A 22,565-nucleotide genomic window follows, 5' to 3' on the forward strand; every position below is an offset into this window, starting at 1 on the left:
GTGCTGAACCCATTAGAAATGAATCGACAAATCTTCACTAGAGTCCAAATCAATTGCTTCGTGACTGGGAGCTTAGCATTTCTCTCTAAGAGTTTATTGAGGAAAGCAGATTTTCTTCTGTTCTGTGCTTTGCATATGCTTCCATGGATGGTGACCTGCTCAGTTTGAAAGCAGAGATGGCAGGAGTAAGAACCACATTCACCTTTCTTAAAAATAGTTACCAAGCCATGCGTTAATGGCACTCAAAAGACCGTTTGGTTCCTGCATCACTGGCAAATGTATGCCAGTTGGAGAAAGGAACACAACGTGAAAGAATTAATTAGGATAAATAACGAGAAAAATATATTTTTCTTTAATTCCTCATTTTTAACTACCTTGGTTATCAAAAAAGTGAATAATTTTAGAATGTTGCTTGCTTAAGTTGACAGGATGATTTGGGAATCTAAATGAAAAATAAAGTAAATACAATGGAGAAAATGGCATAATGTCCTCACAGCAATTCCAGACTCATGGAGGTTGCCCAATGCATCCTCTTTCCTCTGCTGGAAGCAGAAGATAGCCAACAACTGAAATGCTTTGAAATGCTTATAAATGCTTATGTTTTATTTTCCAATTAGGAAATCTAATTTTGCTTTTATTCTTCAGTGTCAAAATCTGTAAACACTGACTAATGTCTAATATTGTTTACTGAAAACACTTTCACAGAATGTCGCATGCTGATTGTTTTCTTTCCCGATACTTTTGAAAAATCTGCTGTCTATGGTTTAATCATTGTTATTCATTTAAACTATATTCATTCTGCTTTGAAGAAAAAAAAAATGTACATGGTTAATATTTGGTGTTCCTCACTTGTGAAAACTGGCACAAAATGCAGTGAGGATGTTTCTAGAGTGAAAATCCTTAGTACTCAAAGGAGGAAAAAAAAAAAAAAAAGAGCTCCTCCTCCTGGCCACATTACTGTCATGGCACAGGGAGAGGAGCAAAGCTGCCAGCCTGCAGGGACAGGGACAATAAGAGGCAACCCTCCCGTGCCCCTGGTCGGGCTTGCATGTAGATTCTTTTCTGAAGTGTGAAAATCGAAGACACTCGTCCCTCTTCCCCCTGGCTCTCTGCAGACTGATAGACAGACATCCATTTCAAGGAAGAACTTGTGTGGTGGCCACTGTTTCTCTCCAGCACTTCCTATGGTGTGGGAGTTTCTGAGGGACTTAGAACAACTTCCCTTACGTAAGAAATTGGAAGTATAGCCCAATCTCTAATAGTTATCTAAACCCCCAGTTTCTTTTCAACTTGTGGCTGCCTCCTCTCTTCTCCTGACTTTGGCCTGCTGCAGGCGGTGAGGGAGGGTGATGAGGGAGGTCTGCAGTGCTCCGTGTGGTTGCAGTTCCTTCTGGGTGCCCTGGGGCTGAAGAAGAAACGTGGCTTAAAATGTTGATACCCTTCATTCCTTTTACATATTGCATGCTTAAAAACCAACCACACAGAAAGACCAAACTGGTGGCAATCAAGGATGCTGTGTACCAGCAGGCAACATATGGTTCCTTTGGATCCTACATGTTGCTACACGTTTGAGTCTTCCAAATTTCTGCAGAGGCACTCGCTTAGGTTAGAGCAAGAAAAAGCAGCAAAGCTCTTTGGGATTCTAGCAGCTTTACTGTGCAGTCACATGTAGCATCCTGAGACAGATATCTGAGTTCATAAGGATTGTCCTGTTGAAGGAAATAGACTAACATTGCAAGTGAAGAGGCTGCTAGTGATTCTGAAGAAGCTTTGAATACAGGTCCTCAGCTGTTGAATGCTGTTTTGTTGTAGCACTTCACTACTTCCTGCCATGCTATGGAGCTCATGGGAAACAATTTGCATTTTTTTATTAAAAAGAAAAAAAAAAAGAAAAGCAACATAGAAATTGTTTTAACACTGAAATAGAATATTATAATCTGCCAGAAACAGTCATTTTCATTTTGCTTTCAATTATATTTTACCAACAAAACTGCAGCTAATTCTATTATTCACATTATTTAGTTAAAAAATGCATGTAAAACTAAAATATTGTAGAACTGTCATACCTAATTGCTTTGTTCAGTGTAGTTACATATACAGTCTTCCAGCATGTAACAAAACTTGGCTGTAGGAGTGAGTGAGAGCACTGCAATAAAAAACAGTTTTATTTAAATCACCCTGCAATACTCTGCAAGCATGAGGCTGTCCCTAAAGCAGAAGGTGCAACAGTTTTCACAATGGTGACTGATGTCTACCTGTGTGGTTTCTGCGTTTTTATTTGTTTCTTTTTTTCCTTTAACTCACAGAACCACATCACGGCCTTTGCAGAAGTCACATGATGTTGATGCTGATGTATATTCACTCCATTGGACTTCATCTCTTTTCACAGCCCACTCACGATAATTGCAGTATATCAAAAATAAGAAATTTTTAGAAGTCCTCTTTCTGACTTGATTTTTACGTCATTAAAATGATACCTACATTTTGAAGAATTCTTAAATATTAGAACGTCACTTTACTTTCTAGAAAAAATATTAACTATTTACTTTTTGACGGAATGGGACAAACTGAGCACTAATTATATTTATCTGACAATACCCTCTATTTTGGCTTCTTGTTTTTTAATGATTCATGCACCTATTCCAACAGAACTTCATACTTTGTTTTGAATTTGATTTTTAAAATCTGCGTTTTTAATTCAGCATGAACTTGTTTCCATTTGAGGCGGTTTTAGTGTATAAAAACTAGAAAAATATTATGTTCTGTATGAAAATGCTGTTTGCACATTGTATTACGCTGTATTCCATGTAAGATATCATTCAAACAATATGTTATATGTAAGACTGGTGCTTCTGCTTTTGAAGAGAAAAAAAAAATATGCCAATTTTTACTGTAATAAGTATTGTATCATAATTAAAAGTTTATTTATTTGGATATTTTCCTGACATAATTGTAGTTGAATTGTTGTTTTGTAGTTCTTGAATGTCTTGAATGATATATATGTATCTAGGTTAAAAGAAATGAAAATAATATAGAAATTTTGATCATTGATATATCCTTTATTACTAATGCTATCCCATGAAAGGTTAAGGGCTCCATTCTTAGCTCAGCGTATCTGATAGGAAGCCCTGCTAATCATAGATCACTTAAACAAATTGCTCAAGGAAGCCGGCATCTTCTCTTCATATTTGTTGTGTACACAGATATTATGCTGGAAGAATGGGGTGCTAAGACAAGAAGAGAGTCACAGACTTTGTGAGGAAAAGTGCAAAAGTGTTTCTGCTCTCCATTTTCACATTGGAGCATTCATGGGAAAGTGGAAATGGCTGCTTTAGTTTACTTCAGATGAATAGGCCGGGACAGGCAGAATTTATCTCTAGGAACCTCTCTATCCCTGTTTACTTTTCAGGGCCATATTCTTGCAAAAAATCCTCTGTCAGTTTTTATGGTACTGACAGATTATTTTTTTTTTTCTTCAACATCAGGTGATGTTATCATATCACTGTTATCACTGTGAAAAATCAAATTGAGCCACCCCTTCAAAAGACAGCCTAGCTGACTATTCATAGTGAAGTTGTCCTATCAAAATTAAGAACCAAATGGATTTGGATCTTGGAGATGCTGAAGATACTCTCAACTTCTGCCAGAAAGTTTTCCTCTGGCAGCAGCAGTTCTGACACTAACACTATAGACACATTGAGAACAGTAATGTTCAGTGTGCTCCGCTGAAACAAGTATAGCGTTCTAGGCCTTAAATTTTCCATAATTCAGTGCATTTCCTGTGCATTAATCATTGGTAGAAAATGTTTGAAACATATGACTGTAGAATTGGGTATATATTTTTCTATGTTGAATTTTAATGCTTTCCTGTATAGTAACACATAGTTCTTATTTTTATTTTAATCTCTGTTTTAACTAAAATGCAACTACTTAAATATTGCTTGGCAAGCAGGGCAAGGCCAAGTTGTCTTTGAGTGCAATAGAATATATCATAGAATATATCCCATGAAGTCATCATCCTAAGCTGAGAATTAGAGAACAAAGAAATAAATTAGTGGGGGAAAAGTCCTAGAATAGAGCCCTTAGCTACAATAACGTTACTTTGGTGATTGAAGATCCACCTTTATTAGACTACCAACTGTGTTTACAAAATTGTAGTAGGTCCAAAGTTTGTATCACCGTGTTAGGCACACTTACCCTTATTCTAGGTTAGCTATTTAGGGTCCAAGGTACTAATGATTTTTGTGTGCAGGTTTAAATGAAATCCTCACTCATTTTTGCATGGTAGCAAACCTACTTTTTTTTTTTTTTTTTTTTTTTTTTTTTACTATCTGATTTATAAGATTACCAAGAGATTCTTTTATGTTAAAAGAGATGACTCTTTTCCAGTGTACTGTATATCATCAGCTTGTAACTGGTCTCTTTCTCTCTCAGGATCTTTCCCAGTCAAATATTTGGGTTAAATTTATCATTTTATCTCTGTGAACCAGCAGTGAGAAAACAGAGAGACACTCTGCTGTATAATGTATTTTTAAATAAAATAATTTTTCAATCATATATAGTGTATTTTTTGAGATATCTGCTGTAGATATATTTTGGTTGATAGCTTATGAACAATGAAATGATGATTTCAAAAGTCTACTGCATTTCATGATGTATTTTCATAATTAACCAGGAATTCCCACAGTTCCCTTCCCTTAGAGGTGGTTCTGGTGAAATTGAAAAACAGGAGGGGAAGAGCTGTATTGCAGAAGTGTCCGCTGCCCGTTGGTGAAGTTCCAGACCATGCTTGGCTCAGGCCAAGATCCAGACCCTGCTTTGATTGATTTGGAGAAGAGGCAAGTTTTTACCTCTCCCACAGCTGCAGTGGCCCCACTGCCCTGGAGCTAGGGCATTCAATCTGGACCTGAAAACTTTCAGTAGGAAGAGTTTGTCCAAACGAAAGTAAGTTGGCATTTTCTAACTAACATGGCTTTTTGGTAGTTGTTCTTAAAAAAAAAAAAATCCCCATGAAGAGGCTGATAAACAAGCATCATCCCTTGTTCAGAGAAGATTCTAGCTCAGAGTGGTTCCCAGTAAAAATATGTTGTTTGAACTATTTCAATGGTTTTGGCGTCTGTTTTTATGATTTGTGGTGGACCTTCTGTTTTTATGATCCTTGCGGACCTTTTCTCTGTGTGTGCTTCAGTGAAACAGCTCTGTTCTATTTATAAATAAGGTGCTTAAGAAGCATCTCTAATGCTATATGCTGCTGTGTTCCTAAAAGTGGAATTCATAAGGCATATGGGGACACCAGCTGGGCTTGTATCCATACCATTTCACATTCCCTTATACGTATTCTGTTGTTTGTTCGTAATCATGAACTCTATAAGACATACGGCGATAGCATCTGGGCTCACATCTCTTCAGTTTTTAAAAACGTTTGCTTTAACAATATGTATTAAGAGAGGATATCATTGCTATTTTTCAGCTGCAATTTTCTTTGCTATTTGCTGTTACCTTCTAATTTTGTTGCTGTTCAAGATCACAGTGAGTGTGACAGTCCATTTGCACATTATGTTAGCAGGGAGCTTTTATACTCTTCTGAAGTCTAATTTTGGTATTTCTGAGGTTTTCCATGCAGAAAGGAGAATGCAGTATATTTTAGGAAGAGACGACCTGAGTTTGTTTTGACCAAATCACCAAGTTACGTTCCTGCCCATCTGGATTGCCTTGGCCTTGGGGATGCTTTGCAGGAAGGAGGGCAGAGGGCTGAAGTAGGGTGAGCAGGCCTCCAAGCCTCTCAGGCCTTTTGGTGCCCTCTGAGCACAACCACGAGTGTTTTCACCAAGGTCTGCCTCTGACAGCTGACTTGACCCCCACATGCCAGACTTCCCAGCCGTCACCCAGCACCTCTCATGCTTGGGGAACTGGACAGTTCAGGTGAGATACCACTCTAACCCTGAGGCACTCTACAAGTGTGACTGCAGCTGGGGCCAGCGGCTGCCCAGTTTTCTTCTGGACAAGCAGAAAGACAAATGGGGACCTGTCATGACTTCATCTCTTCAGCCTCTATGTTTTCTCTTCTCTCTATGTTTTCTGTCTTTCAGGGACTTCCACAAAGTAAAGGAAAGGAAAGCTTCACAAATAAACTGTCCTGAATTGCCCCCTGTGTGGACAAGACCTAAGCCTTTTATTTTCCCAGAGGAGCTCTGCTGTCCTAATATCTTCCCCTAGTGACTACAGACAAATAGTTTTGCAGTAGTCAGCCTCTTGAAGTCATCTCATCCATAGAATAATCATCCCTGAATTATGCAGCTGCTGGTGGCTGCTTTAGTGGACTTGTGCATTGAATGTGATTAAGAATAGCACACTGGAATTGCCTGAGACTACTGAATCCATCCTCTGAAATGGGTCTTCAGGAATGACCCCAGCTAAGACTTTTAGCTGCCAAAACCCAATTCTTTGCAGCAGTGATCTCATCAGACAACATTCAGTTCTAAATAAAAATAAAAACCCAAACCCTTCTGACAAATCTCGCCCTAAATAACAGTGCTACACCTAAATATACATGTATGTAGAGGGAACTCGTGGCCTTGCTGCCAATCTTTAATGTGGTTCTGAATGAGATTCTTTGGTTCCTAGATTGTTCTGAAGTAGGCAGATACCCTTAAAAAGAGAGTAAGCATACCTACAATTGTAAAGTAAGAACTTAGACCTACAGAATGAGAAAGGGATGGAGGAGCAGGGAAAATACTTTCTTACGCTCATTAGCGAATATGCTAATTTCAGGTAGATTTGCTGTGTTTTCCTAATTTAAAATCTCAATAGTGTAGTGGATGGCATTTCTGTGTTTTTGAAATGCTGCAGCAGAGAGCTGCTGTTCTGTCTGCTCTTTCTGCTAAGACATTATCTACTGTTTCATCCCTTTTCCTACTGTTGCTTAAAGAAGCGGCTACTATTCCTTCCTTAGCAACCTCTATTTAAATGATAGCAACTGACAACTTAAAGATACTGTGTTTGACTATTCTAAAAATGAGTCTGATGCAATGAGAATGAAATGCTCATTTTGGAAAACAAAGCCAAAACCCTTTTGGCTCTCATTGAAGGCAGAGGGTTTGAAGCTAGTCCTAACAGGAAACACCAGGAATAAAACAAGTCCCTTGCCTTTTGACAGTACTTTGCAATGTCGTTAATATGAGGTGTTAGATCTTTTTTGGGATTAATACCCTGTCTTTCTGAGCAATTAGAGAAAACGTTATAAAGGTGCAGTCTTGGAGCATGCAGTCTTCCAGAAGGAAACTGAGAATGTCCCTGCTTGTGTTATATTTATTCCACAGAGTCACACTCAAAGATGGTGAAGCACAGCGCAGAAGAGGGGGGATAGAAAGACTAAAACTGTGTGTTGTCTGTGGAGGGTGAGAGCTTTGCAGCACGAGTCTTTTTCAGAAATAAAGCAAATGAATGAGGACTTATATCAGCTGATTATGTGACAGAGTTCTGTCATCCTGGATCTCCCGTGGGAATGTTGTCTACTTACAATGCATACATTTCAGTCAATTACCTTTTTTTTTTTTAAAGAACAAATAATCACAGGATGTTTGATCTTCAGTTCTTTGTCAGATTAAGAGAAGTCGGTACTCCCATGCCATTGGACACTATGCTGCTGCTTTTTATTTGCTGCCTGATGACCTGCCTGCCAGCATACTTAAGGTAAAAGACTGTATTCTGCTTTTTGAATGAATGAATTTGAATTTTTCTTCACGAGTATGTGCATCTGTGTGTAGGGGTTAAGAAAGTCTCTCTCATGGATGTACTTTCTTTAAAAAATTTGGATTGAAACTTATTTCTGTCTGTATAATGCTATAAACCTGAAAATAAAAGCTGTTCATAGTTGAGGGAAAGGGTTACCTACAGGCTCAAAGGAGGAACCAGCTCCTACAGGCCTTGAGCACTGCAGTGGGAGACACTTCAAAGTTTCAGTCACCTACAAGGCTCTTTGTGGCCTGCTTGATCTGAAGTGAGTGGTTTGATTCACGGACATACCACTTCACTGTAGTGATGGTTTCATTTGAAAGGAAGATCACCAAGGAACATAACATATCTACACAAAAGAAAATAGTACTAAAACTTGACTCTTCATCCTCACAGGCCTTCTGTGTATCTGCTTCTTTTATTATATGTCTCTGTGCTCTGTCTTTGCTTTTTCACTCTGCTTCTGGCATCTGTCTTTCTCATTAACGTTACATACTGCCATGTCACATCATATAATAACCAGTGAGTGCAGACCCTACAGACAGTGGTCTGGCAGACATGTTACAGGCACAAATATGGCCTGAATTTGTGACAACAACCTTAACTAAGGGGAAGGGAAAGTTGTGCAGGGCTGTATTGTATTATACTTTCTGTAATCTAGCAGAAAATAAATTGGTCAAGAAAGGATTAGATACTGCTCTGTGTATTCTGTTTTGTGTAGTTCCTGGTGGGAGTCAGGAGCCTTATTCTGGATTTAAATAAGAGAATAGGAGACTTAGGGGGCAGAATGGGTATTTTTTATTCTTATTTTTTTCAAATTAGATCATATATTTTTCCATTCTTGCAAATGCATAGGGTGTATAAGAGCACTATGCCAGATATTATGGGTGGCCCTTTCCAAAGAAAACTTCTCATATGGAGCTGCTCAAAGAAAATCACCAGATTACACAAGACAACAGGCAAATCCCAAGGATCATTCCTCCCTTTCAGCCTCCTTGTATCCTCCTGATTGAGAGGTCTCCTTTCTGAAACCCACACTCAGCTGCTCAGGCTTTGAATTATACCTCAAATGTAGGCCACCAGATAAGAATCCAGTTCCTCCTCTTCTCTGCATCTCTCCTCTCATCCCCACACCAGACTGCACTCATGGACCATTAGCAAGACTTCAAACACAGCTTTTGCATTAGCTGTGAGGAGGACCCAGGAGAGCTGCAGCTTGCCATGTCACTGCTGTTCTGCAGCTGGAGCTGAGATACACAGCCATTCTCTCTGCTGCGGGGGTAAATGGAAACCAAACATTTTCAGCAAGACAGCATATGATAGGAGACCAGGCTGTGTTCTTTGTCGCTGATGATTATTTGCACATTTGTATTATTATGTTGGTGTTGTTCTTTCTGATAGACTTAGTTGTGACAGGAGACTGCAAGCTTGTGCAGATCAATGGTTAGCCCTGGAACAGAGAAACGCTCTTTCACCTGCCAGATGGAGACTGGATTTATCATGTGAATTTATCAGCTGTGTCTCCCAGAAGCTTTAAGATGTCCTGGCATAGCCTGCTTCCAGGACAGTATGTTATCAGAATAGGCTTTCAGTCTGTCATTTCTTATTTCTTTAGTATGAGATAGATGTGATTTCCATTCGTTCTTTATAACAGATGCCATCTTTTATATATATATATATTTATATATATGTATATATATATGCCTGTATCTTATTCTTTATTACTTTTTGAACTTACTCACTCTCCCATATTGTTCTTTTATTGATTTTATTACCAGACGGCATAAAGAACTTTGCAGCATACTTTAATTTAGCTTTACAAAAATTCTATTTCCCTTCAGTGCCGTTCCTCTCTGTTGAGTTTTACACTTCAGCAGCGTTTAAATGCATCACATTCTCATTGTTTGTTGTCGATTTGCAGTTCAGCATTTGTCTTAGAATGTACCATGGACAAATTAATGACTTTTTTGTCCACTTTTTACATCTAGCCTATCATCTCCCTGTTGTAGCAGTGGAACTGGGAAGTTCTGCTGGTTTGTTTGTAATTGGAGGTGAGTGTTGGTTTCAGCATGGCACCTATGGTCAAGAAGAAATGTGAGACTTACCAAAAACAAGGAGAAATTTCCATCTCCAGGCAGCAGTTTTCTCATGGCTCTCCTTGTGTTTTATCAGTGTCTGTGTGGCTCTCCTGGTGCAGTCATGCACGACACAGAGAAAGCTCAGTCATAGGCAGGAGTGGTTCTTTTGGAGCCCTGTGCTCTTGTTCAGTACTGTAGTCACAGTGATAGCAATATTGTGCTGTTTTGTCCAAATGCTTCTGTTTCTTTATCGGCAGGGGCAAAGTGAATTAAGTAATGCCAGAAACACACAGCCTGATGCTTTTTCATTTTCTGTTGTCTACCTCTTCATGCAAGCATACAATGTGCTGGTTTGTCAGTTCAAGTATTGCCTTATCTGTTCTCACATCTGTCCGTAAGATACAGATGTCCATGTTTTTACCAAGGAGGCAACACAAAATTGACTCTCGTCCCTTGCTTACTACCATCCTGTGGTGACTCCCCTACTACTGTTAGTCCCAGAGACTTTGGTTTTGTTTTAACAAAGACCGATATGCAACAGCAGGAGTACTGGTTATGACTGAATTTGCCTTCTTACTACATATTTGGCTACAAGTGAGATGTGTGGTTTATGTCTTTTAGACCGTAGATCCTTTGCTGTCTGTATCTGGGCCTGCAAACCACCTCATCAAGCGGAGCTTTTATCCCTAGTGGGACCTGTAACTATTAACAAAAATATTCTATAGACGTGTTTATCTGTCTAGGTGACTTCCAGGATCCCACTGCTGCGCACAGGATCTGCAGGTATGGAGTGGCAGTCATGGTACAGATGTGCTCCAACCAGCCTGTGAACATGAAAGAACAGGCCAGGATATGCGAGACTTAATGCTACAGAATGTTGCTGCTGTGAAAAAGAGTCTTGTGAAAACAGTAAAAGGACAGAGAAAGAAGTTTAGCTGAAGATATTAAGAGCTATTCGGTTATTAAGATTCTGAAAGGGAGAACTTGGGTACTGAAATTAAGCAAAAGAGATTAAAAATTTCAGGACATCTTCACAAAATAAATAAATAAATAAAAGCTTTCCAAATATTTTCTTGAAAAAAAACATATAAACACAAGAAAATGAAAATATCTGCCAGTTTTCTGAGACTAAGCATTTTGTTGTGCTATCCTATGCAGAAAATTAATCTGTGATCAGTGTGGAAGAGTATAAATTGACTATATTTACAGACTCTATTTCTGTTACAAATCTAGGCTTGTTTTCTGACCTGCTGTTCCATGAATAGAGCTCATCATGCTCAGTATGTGCAATCAAGTGGAGTTTTGATAGATAAGGATGTGAAGCTATGACTTCTGATACCAGCTAGATAAAAAGTAGTTTAGGAGCTAGAGGTGATGGGTAGGGAATCCGTCATTCACTATCACACAGTCACACTCCAACAAAGAGAGATTACAACCCAAGCAATGAATTTGCTTGGCAGTAGAAACTGCCATTGTTAGTAAGGGCATTACAATTTCTAATTACTGCAGTTGAGAAGCTTCAAGATAAATGAACAGACAATTTAGATGCAGTTTGACTCTAAGTATCACAGTCCTGATGTTTCTCACTACCCACCTATTTCTGGAGAAGTCTAGGAAATGGATTTGCCAGGCAGAAGCTGAGGAGAAATGGGGAAGGTTATTCTACAGTTGCACGAGTGCTCTCTCAGCATTTTGTCTCTACAAGGTAGAGCCCCATTTATCAGGCAAGGTGCTCTGCCTTACAAGGCTGTAAGTATGAGACATTGCTATAGAAGGGTTCACAGTGGGGATCAGCACAATTGGTTATTGTGGTATCTAAGTAGCAAGTGATTTGGGCTTGCTGGATTGTTGACCAATACTGTCACCTAAGTAATTAGAACATTTTGCAGTTTGACTACTTTTCAGCCAGAACTACCGATTTGACTGTTACGCATTCAGTTTGATAGTCAAGGGCCTGGTCCCTTGGCTAGTCTTTCCTGATTCCAGTGAAATACTGTTCATCGCCCTGGGGAATCCACTCCTAGGAAACTTGCTCTTTTCAGTAGTGAAGAAACAGCTCTCAGAAATGAGCATTGCTCATCTCCATTTCTCTGTTCTGGTCTTTGTTTCTCAGCTACAATCAAAGAAGCATGACATTTCAAACAAAAGCAAAAATAAGAGTTGAGCCTATGCTTCTCTTCCCCTATTCTTTAAAAATGGTATTGTAAAGGTCACCTTTGGTGCAGCTGTAAGTTTTTAGCAATGTCTTTTCCTTTCCTAAATGGAATTTAGTCTAAATTTCAGGCCAAGATCTTAGCCATTTTGATAAGAAGACCTGTAGTACATCTTGTATTTTGGCTAAACTCCAATTATATTTTGCCTGGCTTAATTTACTCAGTGCTGCCAACAGAATGACATAGTTTTCACTGCCTGTTCTTCTCTTTGGTACTGTGTTGCTGTGCGCCATTAAAACAGCCAATCCAAGGCAGCCACAGCGCAAAAATAATGGCTAAAGAGCTACCAGGCACTCAGTACCCAGTGATGCTATGCTGGATGGTAATCGGGGCTCACTGGATAAGGGGATGTTGTTACCACAGTCCTTAGACAACTTCCACAAGAATGATAGATGCATAAACTGTGTCCAGACTGTTTTCTGAGCATGAAATTTGCCTGAGGTTTACCCTGTTTGGAAATACTTTCATGAACCATGAAGGAGAACCGTGAGGAGAAATATTAACCGTAAAGCTCCTTCTTTAGACAAAGAGAGCCATAAATTCATTTAAAAAGGCAGCTAGTAGTTTCCTGTATTTCATATTTACATATTCTGCCACCTACTTAGCAGCACCTTTCCGGGTTTGGTTGAAGTGTATAGCAGAGATTGGTGGTAAAGATTTCTCACACCTTGGTATCAGTCTTACTTTAGAAAATAGAATTAACTGAAAGATAGTAAAATGAAGGCATGAAATGAAACACGTTATTTTAAAGTGTCAAGGCACAAGGGGAAGGGGAGACTACAGAGTTGGGAATACAGAATAGTGTGTTTTATGTAGGACATTTGGTCTGGAAAATACTGAATATGAGAATTAGTAGCCCGTGCCTTAAAAGTCATTCTGCATAGAAAGATGACATTCTAGAGCGACGTTCTAATTCCTATTTTGTATGGAGTTGTGCTTTATTATGTTGTAAACTCAGAGAAGTTCTCTAAATGCTTCTTGGAACTTGTTACTTTTAAAAGTGTATGGTTTTATTCAATAGGTATTAAAAAGGTATTATACTGATGGATCTCTTTTTGCTTACTATGGTCTTGTATTTTGCCTGAACAAATGTTAGTAGAATTATCTTCACAGAGCTAGCACAGCTGTCTTGGTCTTTTCCAAACAATTGGTAGCAATTTTACCTTCTTTCTGTGTCCTTAGGTCAAAGTTTTTAAATGCATTTTAACTTTTAAAAGCTAGTATTTTTTCAAAGGTATTAACTGCCCATGTCTAAATGAATGAGACTATATCTGGATGAAGCAGTCTAAGATTAGTCTGAACTCTTTGTATTGGTAGTTATGAACTGATGGGGGCATGACCTTACCAGCAGCAACTTGGAGGACAGATTTCCCTTACTTTTTTGGCTCTACACAGAGAAATATGATTTTATATGATTCTGTGCTATGGGAGTACATTATTGTGGGAGAGACACGGCAAAGGGCTTCCACACATCCTGAGGAGCTCAACTAGAGGTTTTGGATTCATCCCAAACTCTTGATGAGCTCATTGGACACAGACAGCATAGGCTGAAAGCAATGAGAGTTTCGTCACTGACTTAGTGGGGGCAGAGGCATCCTAAACAGTCCGTGCAGAACAGATTATCTTGGAAAGGCTCCCAGGAATGAAGAGTATAAAAGCAGAGATTATGCCTCGTTCCAGCATGGTGGTGGAAAACTGGGCACCTCTGCAGGAGGCAATTTGTTTGGGCTGAGAAAAGGTGCTTATATACCATAGCTGGGGGATTTGCTGAAGAGTCTCTAGAAATGTCAAAACTCATTAGCTTGCAGTGGGAGTTAGGCAGATTAACTTTGGGATGCCTTTGAAAAGCACAGTCTGTGCTATTCTTTTGTGAATTTTAAGTGGCAGATCTATGGATTCTGAAGAGTCCCTTCTTGAAATGGTCTCTTCATGATTTTTTAAAATCCATTAAATCCCATATTGAAATATTGCCTCTGAAGAAAAGGTATCTTAATTTTGCTTCTACTGTGTATTGGGAGATTTCTCTATATTACAGGGCAGCAGGAAAAAGCTAGGCAAAGTTCAAGCCAGGAAACGTAGTTCTGCAGTGTACAACCATGCACTTAGCATGTGTTACTTAGTAATATTTCTGCTCCTTATTGTATTTGAGTAAACTTAGAAAAGAGAGAGCACAGGAATTAATTTGATGTTGATGATTAACCTTTGATGTTGCCTAGACACTTCCAGTTTGGATAGACCAACATATTTAGAAAGGAGAAGAGGAGAGAGAAGAAAAAGTTGACAGAGCTGAATGCTTGTTTGGCATGTAGGCTGAGGGATGGAGATATAAATAAATACATGTATGCACACATACATATATATATCTGTATATTTAATGTGGGTTATCTATGGAAACCTGTGCAAGTCAGTGGGAAGTGAAAGTCTGTGACTCATCCCACCGCTAGTGAGCAGGCATCTAAGAGGAGTTACTGGAGGATGGATGGCCCTTTGGAGAACAGAGTGTCCTTCGTGCTTTAATTGCTCACAAAGACATTGCAGCATGGGTGATTATTCATTTTTCCCAGTGCCACTAGTTTTTCTTAGTGGTGAAATAAAGCAAAGGCTCCTGTATACAGGGATGCTGATTTTCAGAGCCAGAATAGTCATGATGCTGCTGAAAAAAATACTTAACCTGCTCTAAAGCTCAAACTGGATTTTGACTGTCCTATCAGTTTCCCATACTTCCTGAATAGTTGTCTCATACTACTATCATGATTCAGTCATGAAAAATAAGTTCTTCTCCTATTTTAAAAATACATACATAAATGTAATTTGGTTAAATGAGGTACCTATATTAGTTCTTGAAAGCCATGTTTCAGCGCTAGGGAGATTTGTCAAGTTACAGACCATGGAAAGAAACAATTTAAAATGAAAATGCTATCAGGCATTAACTGTGAAAGCACCAATGGTTCTGCAGTAATAACTTTATCTTTGTGCCTGCAAGCAGTCTTCTAATGGAAAAAAAATATTAAATTGTGTTTTTGACATATTATGGCATTTCCACCATTATTCCATTACAGAACAATACTCCTGTGTTAGAGAAAAATCTGTGTGCTTATGTGTAAGCATGAGAACGTTTCGCTGATGTTCAAGAGTTCATTTTAAAATGCAGTTTTACTTTACCTTAGTAAAGTAAAGGCCCTTGCCACTAGTTATTTATGGAACCTAGCAGGCTATTGTTAAAAATAATTTTAAATGTATTTGTGATAATTTATGTTTCTTCATCCAAACAATTAAGCGTTTTATTTAATTTATAGAAGCCTACAGTGATTAAACTATAAAGAACCGAATCATGCAAAAGCAGAGCATCTTCTATAATGCAATTAATATAATCAAATTCCTTCTGAGACCAAGGGTAGATCCTGTATCTATATCTCATATTTGTAACAAATCAACCCCTATAAACTTTGTTAAAGTACTGTGACTATAGACTATAGAATTATTCTGGTTATCCTTTTCTTGTTTCTATGCAACCTACCCTCTGTGCTGTAATTTAATATCAATAATGTACAATATTTTTTTTATTTGGTAATGTGTACACATTTAAAATAATGCATGAACAGTGCTCCAGTGCTCATAGATGATTCAGTGCAGTGCTCAGAAGTGTACTATTCAGTTCTAATATCATCTGCAGCTGTTATAATGGTGCATTGTGCATTTGCAGGCTGAGATCACTTGGAAATAAAAACAAGATTCAAAATACTTCTGAGCAGTAAATAAGCAAAGAATTATGTCTACATGCTTGTTACTGCAGATGCTTTTTGGTTTACAGGTTGTTTCAGAACACCTTGGGGCTTCCCTAGTAGTTTACAGCAAACAATGCCCAGTTAAAGTATATAGTTTTCCTCCATACACCACCTTCCTGAAACAGTCTGGTAGGTGAGGAGCCAAACAGAGCACGAGCAGGCTTTGTTTTTATTGACTCAGTGTCAATAAATTCTCTCCGGAACTGTATTTGCTGCCAACTGAATATTTTTTTCCCTGCAGGTTAGAAAACAAAAATCATTTTTTAAGGGGGCTGGGAGTAGAAGGAACCTTATGAGTTGAATAGAAAGAACCAATGAGATGGGGAAATTATCCTTACTCAATCATCTATCTTGTGCCATTTTTACAGCTATTTCCAACAAATTACCGAGTGTTTATTTTAATGGTTATTGCTGACATTAGTGAGCGCAGTGTACATTTGTAACCACTTACAGCTACCCCTGCCCATGGCTGTCACAACAGGCTTCCTCTATTCCACAAAGTCATTCTGGGCTTCTGATCACTGATTTTTCCACCCTGGTGATTTCCCTCTGCCTCCCCGTCTGTGATGTGTGTTTGGCAGCTGCTGCATGTCGTGACTCGAGCTGTGGCCCTCTCACCGCCCACTTTGTCCCATGGCCACCGCGCTGGGGATGTAGGAGCTTGGCCTATGTGAACACAGAAAGCATGGGACTGTGCTGAAGCAGGTTTCCAGCTGCTGGACAACCCCAGTGTTAAAGCCAGCTGTCCAGCAGTGCTGTGCTCCCTTCACAGCTGTACTGTGACTGTGGTGGTACCTGTCTTCAGGTGTGTGTACCTTGCTCAGCAAATGAGGATATGGAGAAAAAATTATCCTCATTAGGGTGTTGCATTTTGCTTAAATGGAAGAGAAACAAAATATTTTGTCTAGAAAATGGACTATGTCTTTATCAAAGAAAAATAAAATTATTGAGAGAAACAAATATTACGTTATGAGTCCCCATACTCATGTGGGGACAGAATCTCCACAGAAATTCTGCCTCTTAATGCAATAGATGAACACTTCGAGTAAATTAATACTATCAGCAATTTGTGCTCTTCAGAACAGAGTAATGTCACAGAAATGACTACATGAATTGCATACCTCACGCTATGAGATCAGCCTTTTTTATTTTATCTGTGCAAATCTGTGCAAAAATGAATGTATCCATTATTCAGGTAAGAATTTTGCAAACCAGACATTTCCTTCCAAAGGAATTCTGAATCCACTTTGGAGTGACAACAAATAAAAGAGGCTATGGTGAAAGTCTGCGAGTGAGAAAAGAAGCCACAGCTCCTCCAGAGGTGTTATCGTATGTACAAAGGATTTTTTCTATGAGACAAGCTTAAAATTGATGACTTTTTAAATTAACTCCAGGCGTCTATTACCACAGGGTTTTGTTGAAGCTAAGAGTATGATTCAGGAAAACAAATTAGAAGATGGAAATGTTCATGATTATTGTAGATAGGATTTCAAGCTATTTACAATGTAATTAAGCTATTAGACTGAGGAGCTAACCATAGCCCTGAAGAGAGGACTTATCCTATAGGATTATTATTTCATATTTGCTCTTACCCAGCCTCTTATGAAAATCCAGCACTGATATCCATCAAAGAGAACACACTGGACTACATAGATTGGGTTTAGTCTACATTTCCAAATCCTGCATTGGGATTTAGCTAAAAAATGACTTAATAGAAATGTTCAGTATTTAGTTTGAACTGTTCAGATTGGAAGTGAACAAATCAGTAACGTGGCATCATTACGGCTTTCTGCCTGACCAAATACTCAAACACTTCATACAGATAGACTCTCGGTTTGAGTTGTAGAATTGGTTTTGGTTAGTGATAAATATCCAAGGTGAACTCTTGTTGTAACAGGGCAATATTGCAGCAAGTTTGGCAAACATTATTTGTATAGCTAGCAAATAATGTACTGAATGTAAAAAGGTAAAGAAAATAACATAGATCATAGCCAGGCATCATGTGAGGAGCGGATGTTGGAGTCATCCACAATGACTCCATGTCCCCCTTGACTTTCATGGCTGTTACAGTAGGCAACAGCCACAGTTGCTCTGCATTTAGCAGCAAGGCATACAAATACCCCTCTTGGTTTCTGTTTAAGAAATAATGTTTGTATTCATTTAATAAGTTATAGTAGGAAAATATTAATTTAAACATGACAGGTCAGGAAGGAAGCTATAAAGAAGTGAGATGCAGGCAATATCTGATCTTTCTATAGTATCACATTCAGCATTGGTTTGGTCTATTAGTCCTCTGCATATGTTGCAAAACCCCTCTTTTATCTCTGCCCACTGGGATAAGCAGTGGGGGAGTGGACTGCAGGCTTGACATCAGCTTCTTTGAATTCTTTGAACTTTCTTTTTCTTACGGATTTTCTTTGCCATCATCCAGGATTCTTTCCAGCATTAAAAACTATAGAATTTTATTTTCAGTAGGAGTGTGAATACTGTTGAATATTTAATAAATTACAATAAAGTGAAAAGGCATTATTTGTTGCAGTGCTAAATGCAGAGGATCAACTGTAGAATTAACTGATTCTACAGATTACAACAACATGGATCACTGAAAGGACAAATCATGGCTGTGGTGCAGTTAGTGAAAGTGTGGTTTCAAGGCTAGATGTGTTTAGCAGATGCTGGAAATCAGCTGTAATCTTAATGTGCTTTGCCTGATTTAGTTTTAGTTGTATAGCTTGTAACACAGCACGAGTAAGAGGTGTGCTGTGAAGAGACCGGATCAATTTTCCTATTGATCTGCAAGCCTGTTCAGGGGCTGTGACTGCACCTGGGCCTGATGCTTTTCCAATAATTCATAAACAAAAATAATAGACTGCTGTATATCCGATTAACCCCAAGCTTAGCTTTATGAGGAACAGCAGTATTTTAATAAAATAAATACATTGTTATCTCTTCCACTGGGGTTTTTCCTTTGGAAAGATGTGGCTCTCTGAATACAGCGTGTGCAAATTGAGCAGACTTGACTCTAACGTCTCAGGCTTATTGCATAACAGATAGTTTGCCACAAGACCCAAGAGGATGATGTTTTGGAGCAAACTATTGAATTCCTTTGGGTTATCATTTTGAGGTGGTTAATTACATGTACAGCTGTAACCCGAAGGAATTCTGTTCCTTTTGGCAAAGATTCATCAATGCGTGAAATTGTACAAAACGCTGTGGATTTTCATACATGAGATTTCCTTGGTTACTTATTGCATTTTGAAAAGCCTTCCTTCCTTGTATTTCCCTTTGTAATTGTTTCTGCTATAGGAAAAGTAATGTGTTCAAAGGCAGTCATTTAATTTTGATAACATCAGAGCCATAATATTTTTGTTTCCTTGCGATCAGAATTGTTTGTTTCTCTTAACTTTCAGAGGAAGCACATTCCCGTAACAAATGCCACAGGCTGCAGAGTCCTTGATGTTAAGATGCTGCCCTGATTAAGAGCTAGGCAGGCAGCAAATTAGAAGTGCTGTTCCTCAGATGCTGAGCTGGAACTCTGATTAGTCACCAGCAATAACTATAAAAGTCATATCCAAATATCTTCCTCGCTCGTAGATAAATGTTGTGGCATGCCTGTCTCTTTGCAGTGGTCCTTGCTGTTCTCTGCAACAGTGACCTGGTGCCAGAATGCAGTGCAGTGGTCAAAAGCAGTAAAGAGGGGTCCATGAACCATTATGCAAATTATGTAAGGATGAAGGAAATAAAATAATACATAGATACAAAGTGCCTTGCGTAGACAGCAGTTGCTGCAGCTCACCTTGGCCAATCTGTTGTTTGTTTGTTTGTTTGTTTTTAATCATGTAACAGTGATAACAGTGATAACAATGTGAAAAAGTCAGTAGTATTCTGAACAAAATCTAATTTCAAAGTGGATCTACTTTACAGTTTAATTTTAACCTTTAGCTGCTTGATTTACTTGTTAGTTCCTGGGAAATCCATCATGTACTCAAACAGCGAGTACTGTAAATTTGGAGACAAGGAAAAAAAGAAAGGAAACCGCATCATCCACATACATAATGTAGCTGAACCCCTGATTTAAATTCAAAGCTCAATTCAGCCTCAACTATAGAGCTGCAGCTGGCACCTCATAATATAAACACTTAAGTGGCCTGTTGAATTTATCCTCAATGTCCACAAATGAAGCTATAAACTTTCTTTAGAGCTTCACTTCTGCTTCAATGCCTGCCCATGATTTAGATCTGCAGACTTCACAGTAGCTCTGTGTTTCCCTGGCTGGGTGGAAAGTCCCATAGCAAACCTGCAAACATCCCGTGTATTTAGTTCTCTGCAGCTGTGCAAACAGCACAATGCATTTTCAATATTCTGCTTTAAACATGCACATGGATAATTGAACTTCAAAGCAACAGCTCTGCTAATTCTTTTATGAGCATGCAAATCAGTAGTGTGACTTCTCACCAGATTGGGAGCTTAATGGAACAATCAGTCTGATCGAAACCCGCCCCAAGGCGTGAGCACAGTCGGGGGTATTTCTGCAAGGCTAATCCATGCTTTACTCGCTGGCAGGGTGCAAAACCAATAGTAGCCTGCAGTTAGCAAAGTTTTCATCTTTAAATCCAAATATTCCAGCTACCTCGCCTCATAACCTACATTATTTGAAGAGCAACGGCCCTGATTCTAGAATTATTTGAGGAGACCAAGCATGAAGATAGCAGTTTAGCCGGGGGGGGAAAAAAATCAATGTCTCGGATTTGGTATGGTCAGATGGAGTATTTGTTCAGTTCAGCATCTTCTCTTTCAGTAAAACCAAGCTTGGTGGTTGTTAAAATATGTGACGTGTTTGGCTCCAGTATCCTTATTTCCTGATATTCTTTTAAAATGAGCTTTAACTTGATAAATACTTGGCATTTTCTCCTGTGATCATTACCATTGTACAGCCAGTTTTTAAATGAAAGGCTGAAAAATACATTAGGTGCCTCAAAGCCAGCCAAAGCAATTTACCATCTTGTTTTCTAGTTCACAGAAACAGATATGAATGTTTAACTTCTGGCTCTTGGGAAGCCCAACTTTAATTAATTCCATATAGAAAGTTAAGGCCCAAGAGAGAGATTCAATGGTGCCTTCACATGCTTGCGTATCTCCACACATACACCTAAATCAGCTGAAATAAAAGATTTTTTAAAAGCAAGATATCATTGTGAATATTTCAAGATAAGTGCAAGTTTCAACCTTGAAAGGCAATTGGAATTTCCATGGGAAGCCACATAAATATTTATGTCCTGTGTTTCCACGTAGCTGGCGATTTGAGGTACAAAATCTTATTTTCAGCAAGTGCTAAGGAGCTGTGGGCTGAAATTTTGCACCTTTTAAGGTCTCTCCATCTGAGGCGCGCGTGTGTGTAGAGGGAACTGTCTCTCTGTTCCCTCCTAAACATGGCTAGGTTTGCTTGTTTGTTTGTTTGTCTTTTATGTATTTTGACCGATTGCCAAATGTCTCACAGGGAATGCAAGCAGCAGGGCAAAGGGTGAAGTGGGGAACGAGACCCTGTTGTTGTGGGGTGGACGCAGAGCTAACGTTGCTGCTGGCAGCTCCATGGGCTGCCCCTTGCCCACTGTGAGGGGCTGTGCCACGTAGCAGCACTGTCCCTGGGGCAGCCAGGAGGGTCGTGACCTGGTGTGGGGCTTTCGCAGGGCAGTGGCACGGCAAGCTGGGTGTCATGGGGCATGTAGCACTTACTTATTCATCATCTCTTTTTTCTCTTCTCTCATCCCTTTGATCGGAGACTTTCTACATTTTTTATTCTACCTCCTTCTGCTCCATTTCCCAATCTTTTTTTCTCTACTGAGTTATTTCCTCTGGGTCTTTTTTCCTGTTCATTTTTTCACAGCATTTTTGAAGCCGAAAATACATCAAAGACGCTTCAAGTTTGAGCTGAACTTTAAAACCCACAGCTTCTGAGGGACTTCAGGGCTGAGGTGGATTCGCTTTCCTCCTTAGTGAGGAGGATGGGGTGGGCCTGGTGTGTCCGTCCCCACCAAGGACTGGAGTGAAACAGGAGCAGTCCGGTGGGGAGTGCCATGGTGACCGTCGGAAGCCACCTGGGAGCAGTGACACCGTGTCCTGCTGGGCCCATGCGGTGTGTGTCAGCTGGGGACAGCTGGCTCCAGGAGCTGGCAGCAGGGGCGAGTGCCCCCGGCCAGCACGTGTGCCCTTGCCCCCTCCCAGGAATTTACCAGGCCACCAAATTATCCCTCTCAATAGAAAGCAAATGCTAAAAGCCAGTGTAGCCATGTGCAGGCACCCCTGAAAGACGTGGCCTGCTGGCACGTCTTTAAATCTGGCATTCAAAATTGCTCAGACAGATGGAACAAAAGTATGTAATAAAATGTGACATTTTATTTTATCATCCGTGTTTGTTAAGTGAATTCTTCTGATTATTCGCACTGTCAAGAGCACTGAATACGATCAGATTCTGACAATTTGCAGTTTATAAAAAACAACTCCAGGGGTCAGACAGAAAAAGAATAAGTAATAATTAATTACAGGATGCGCATTCATCCAGGGAATCTGGCCACAGTGGGTGACAGCTCAGCCTAACAGAAAAAAAAAAAAAGATGAGTTGAAAAAGTCACAGCTTCTGTAACCAATTACTTCTCAGTACCAATTACCTACTTCATAGTGTCCCTTATATATATGTTTCTATATATCAAGGCTTTATTAGAAATTGCTGTCTCCCCAGTGGCTTCCCCTTGTTTGCT

The 22,565-nt window shown here is 39.3% G+C and overlaps 1 protein-coding gene across 7 annotated transcripts in view; it reads left to right on the plus strand.

Annotated features, from left to right (window-relative positions):
• The window catches only part of PLPPR5 (phospholipid phosphatase related 5), a 257,024-nt gene that overhangs the window by 207,890 nt on the left and 26,569 nt on the right, over window positions 1-22,565 (plus strand). For 5 of the 7 annotated variants that reach the window (XM_068690249.1, XM_068690246.1, XM_068690250.1 and 2 more), the window contains one exon: window positions 7,592-7,692. The exons of 1 other annotated variant lie outside the window; for it this stretch is intronic. In XM_068690249.1, coding sequence (XP_068546350.1) covers window positions 7,592-7,692 — 101 coding nt within the window. Of the gene's footprint in view, window positions 1-2,306; window positions 4,558-7,591; window positions 7,693-22,565 lie in introns of those variants that run through there. One more of the 7 variants, XM_068690251.1, reaches the window with a different exon arrangement.

This window comes from Anas acuta, chromosome 8 (genome assembly GCF_963932015.1).
Source record: "Anas acuta chromosome 8, bAnaAcu1.1, whole genome shotgun sequence".
NCBI classification, from domain to species: Eukaryota; Metazoa; Chordata; class Aves; order Anseriformes; family Anatidae; genus Anas; species Anas acuta.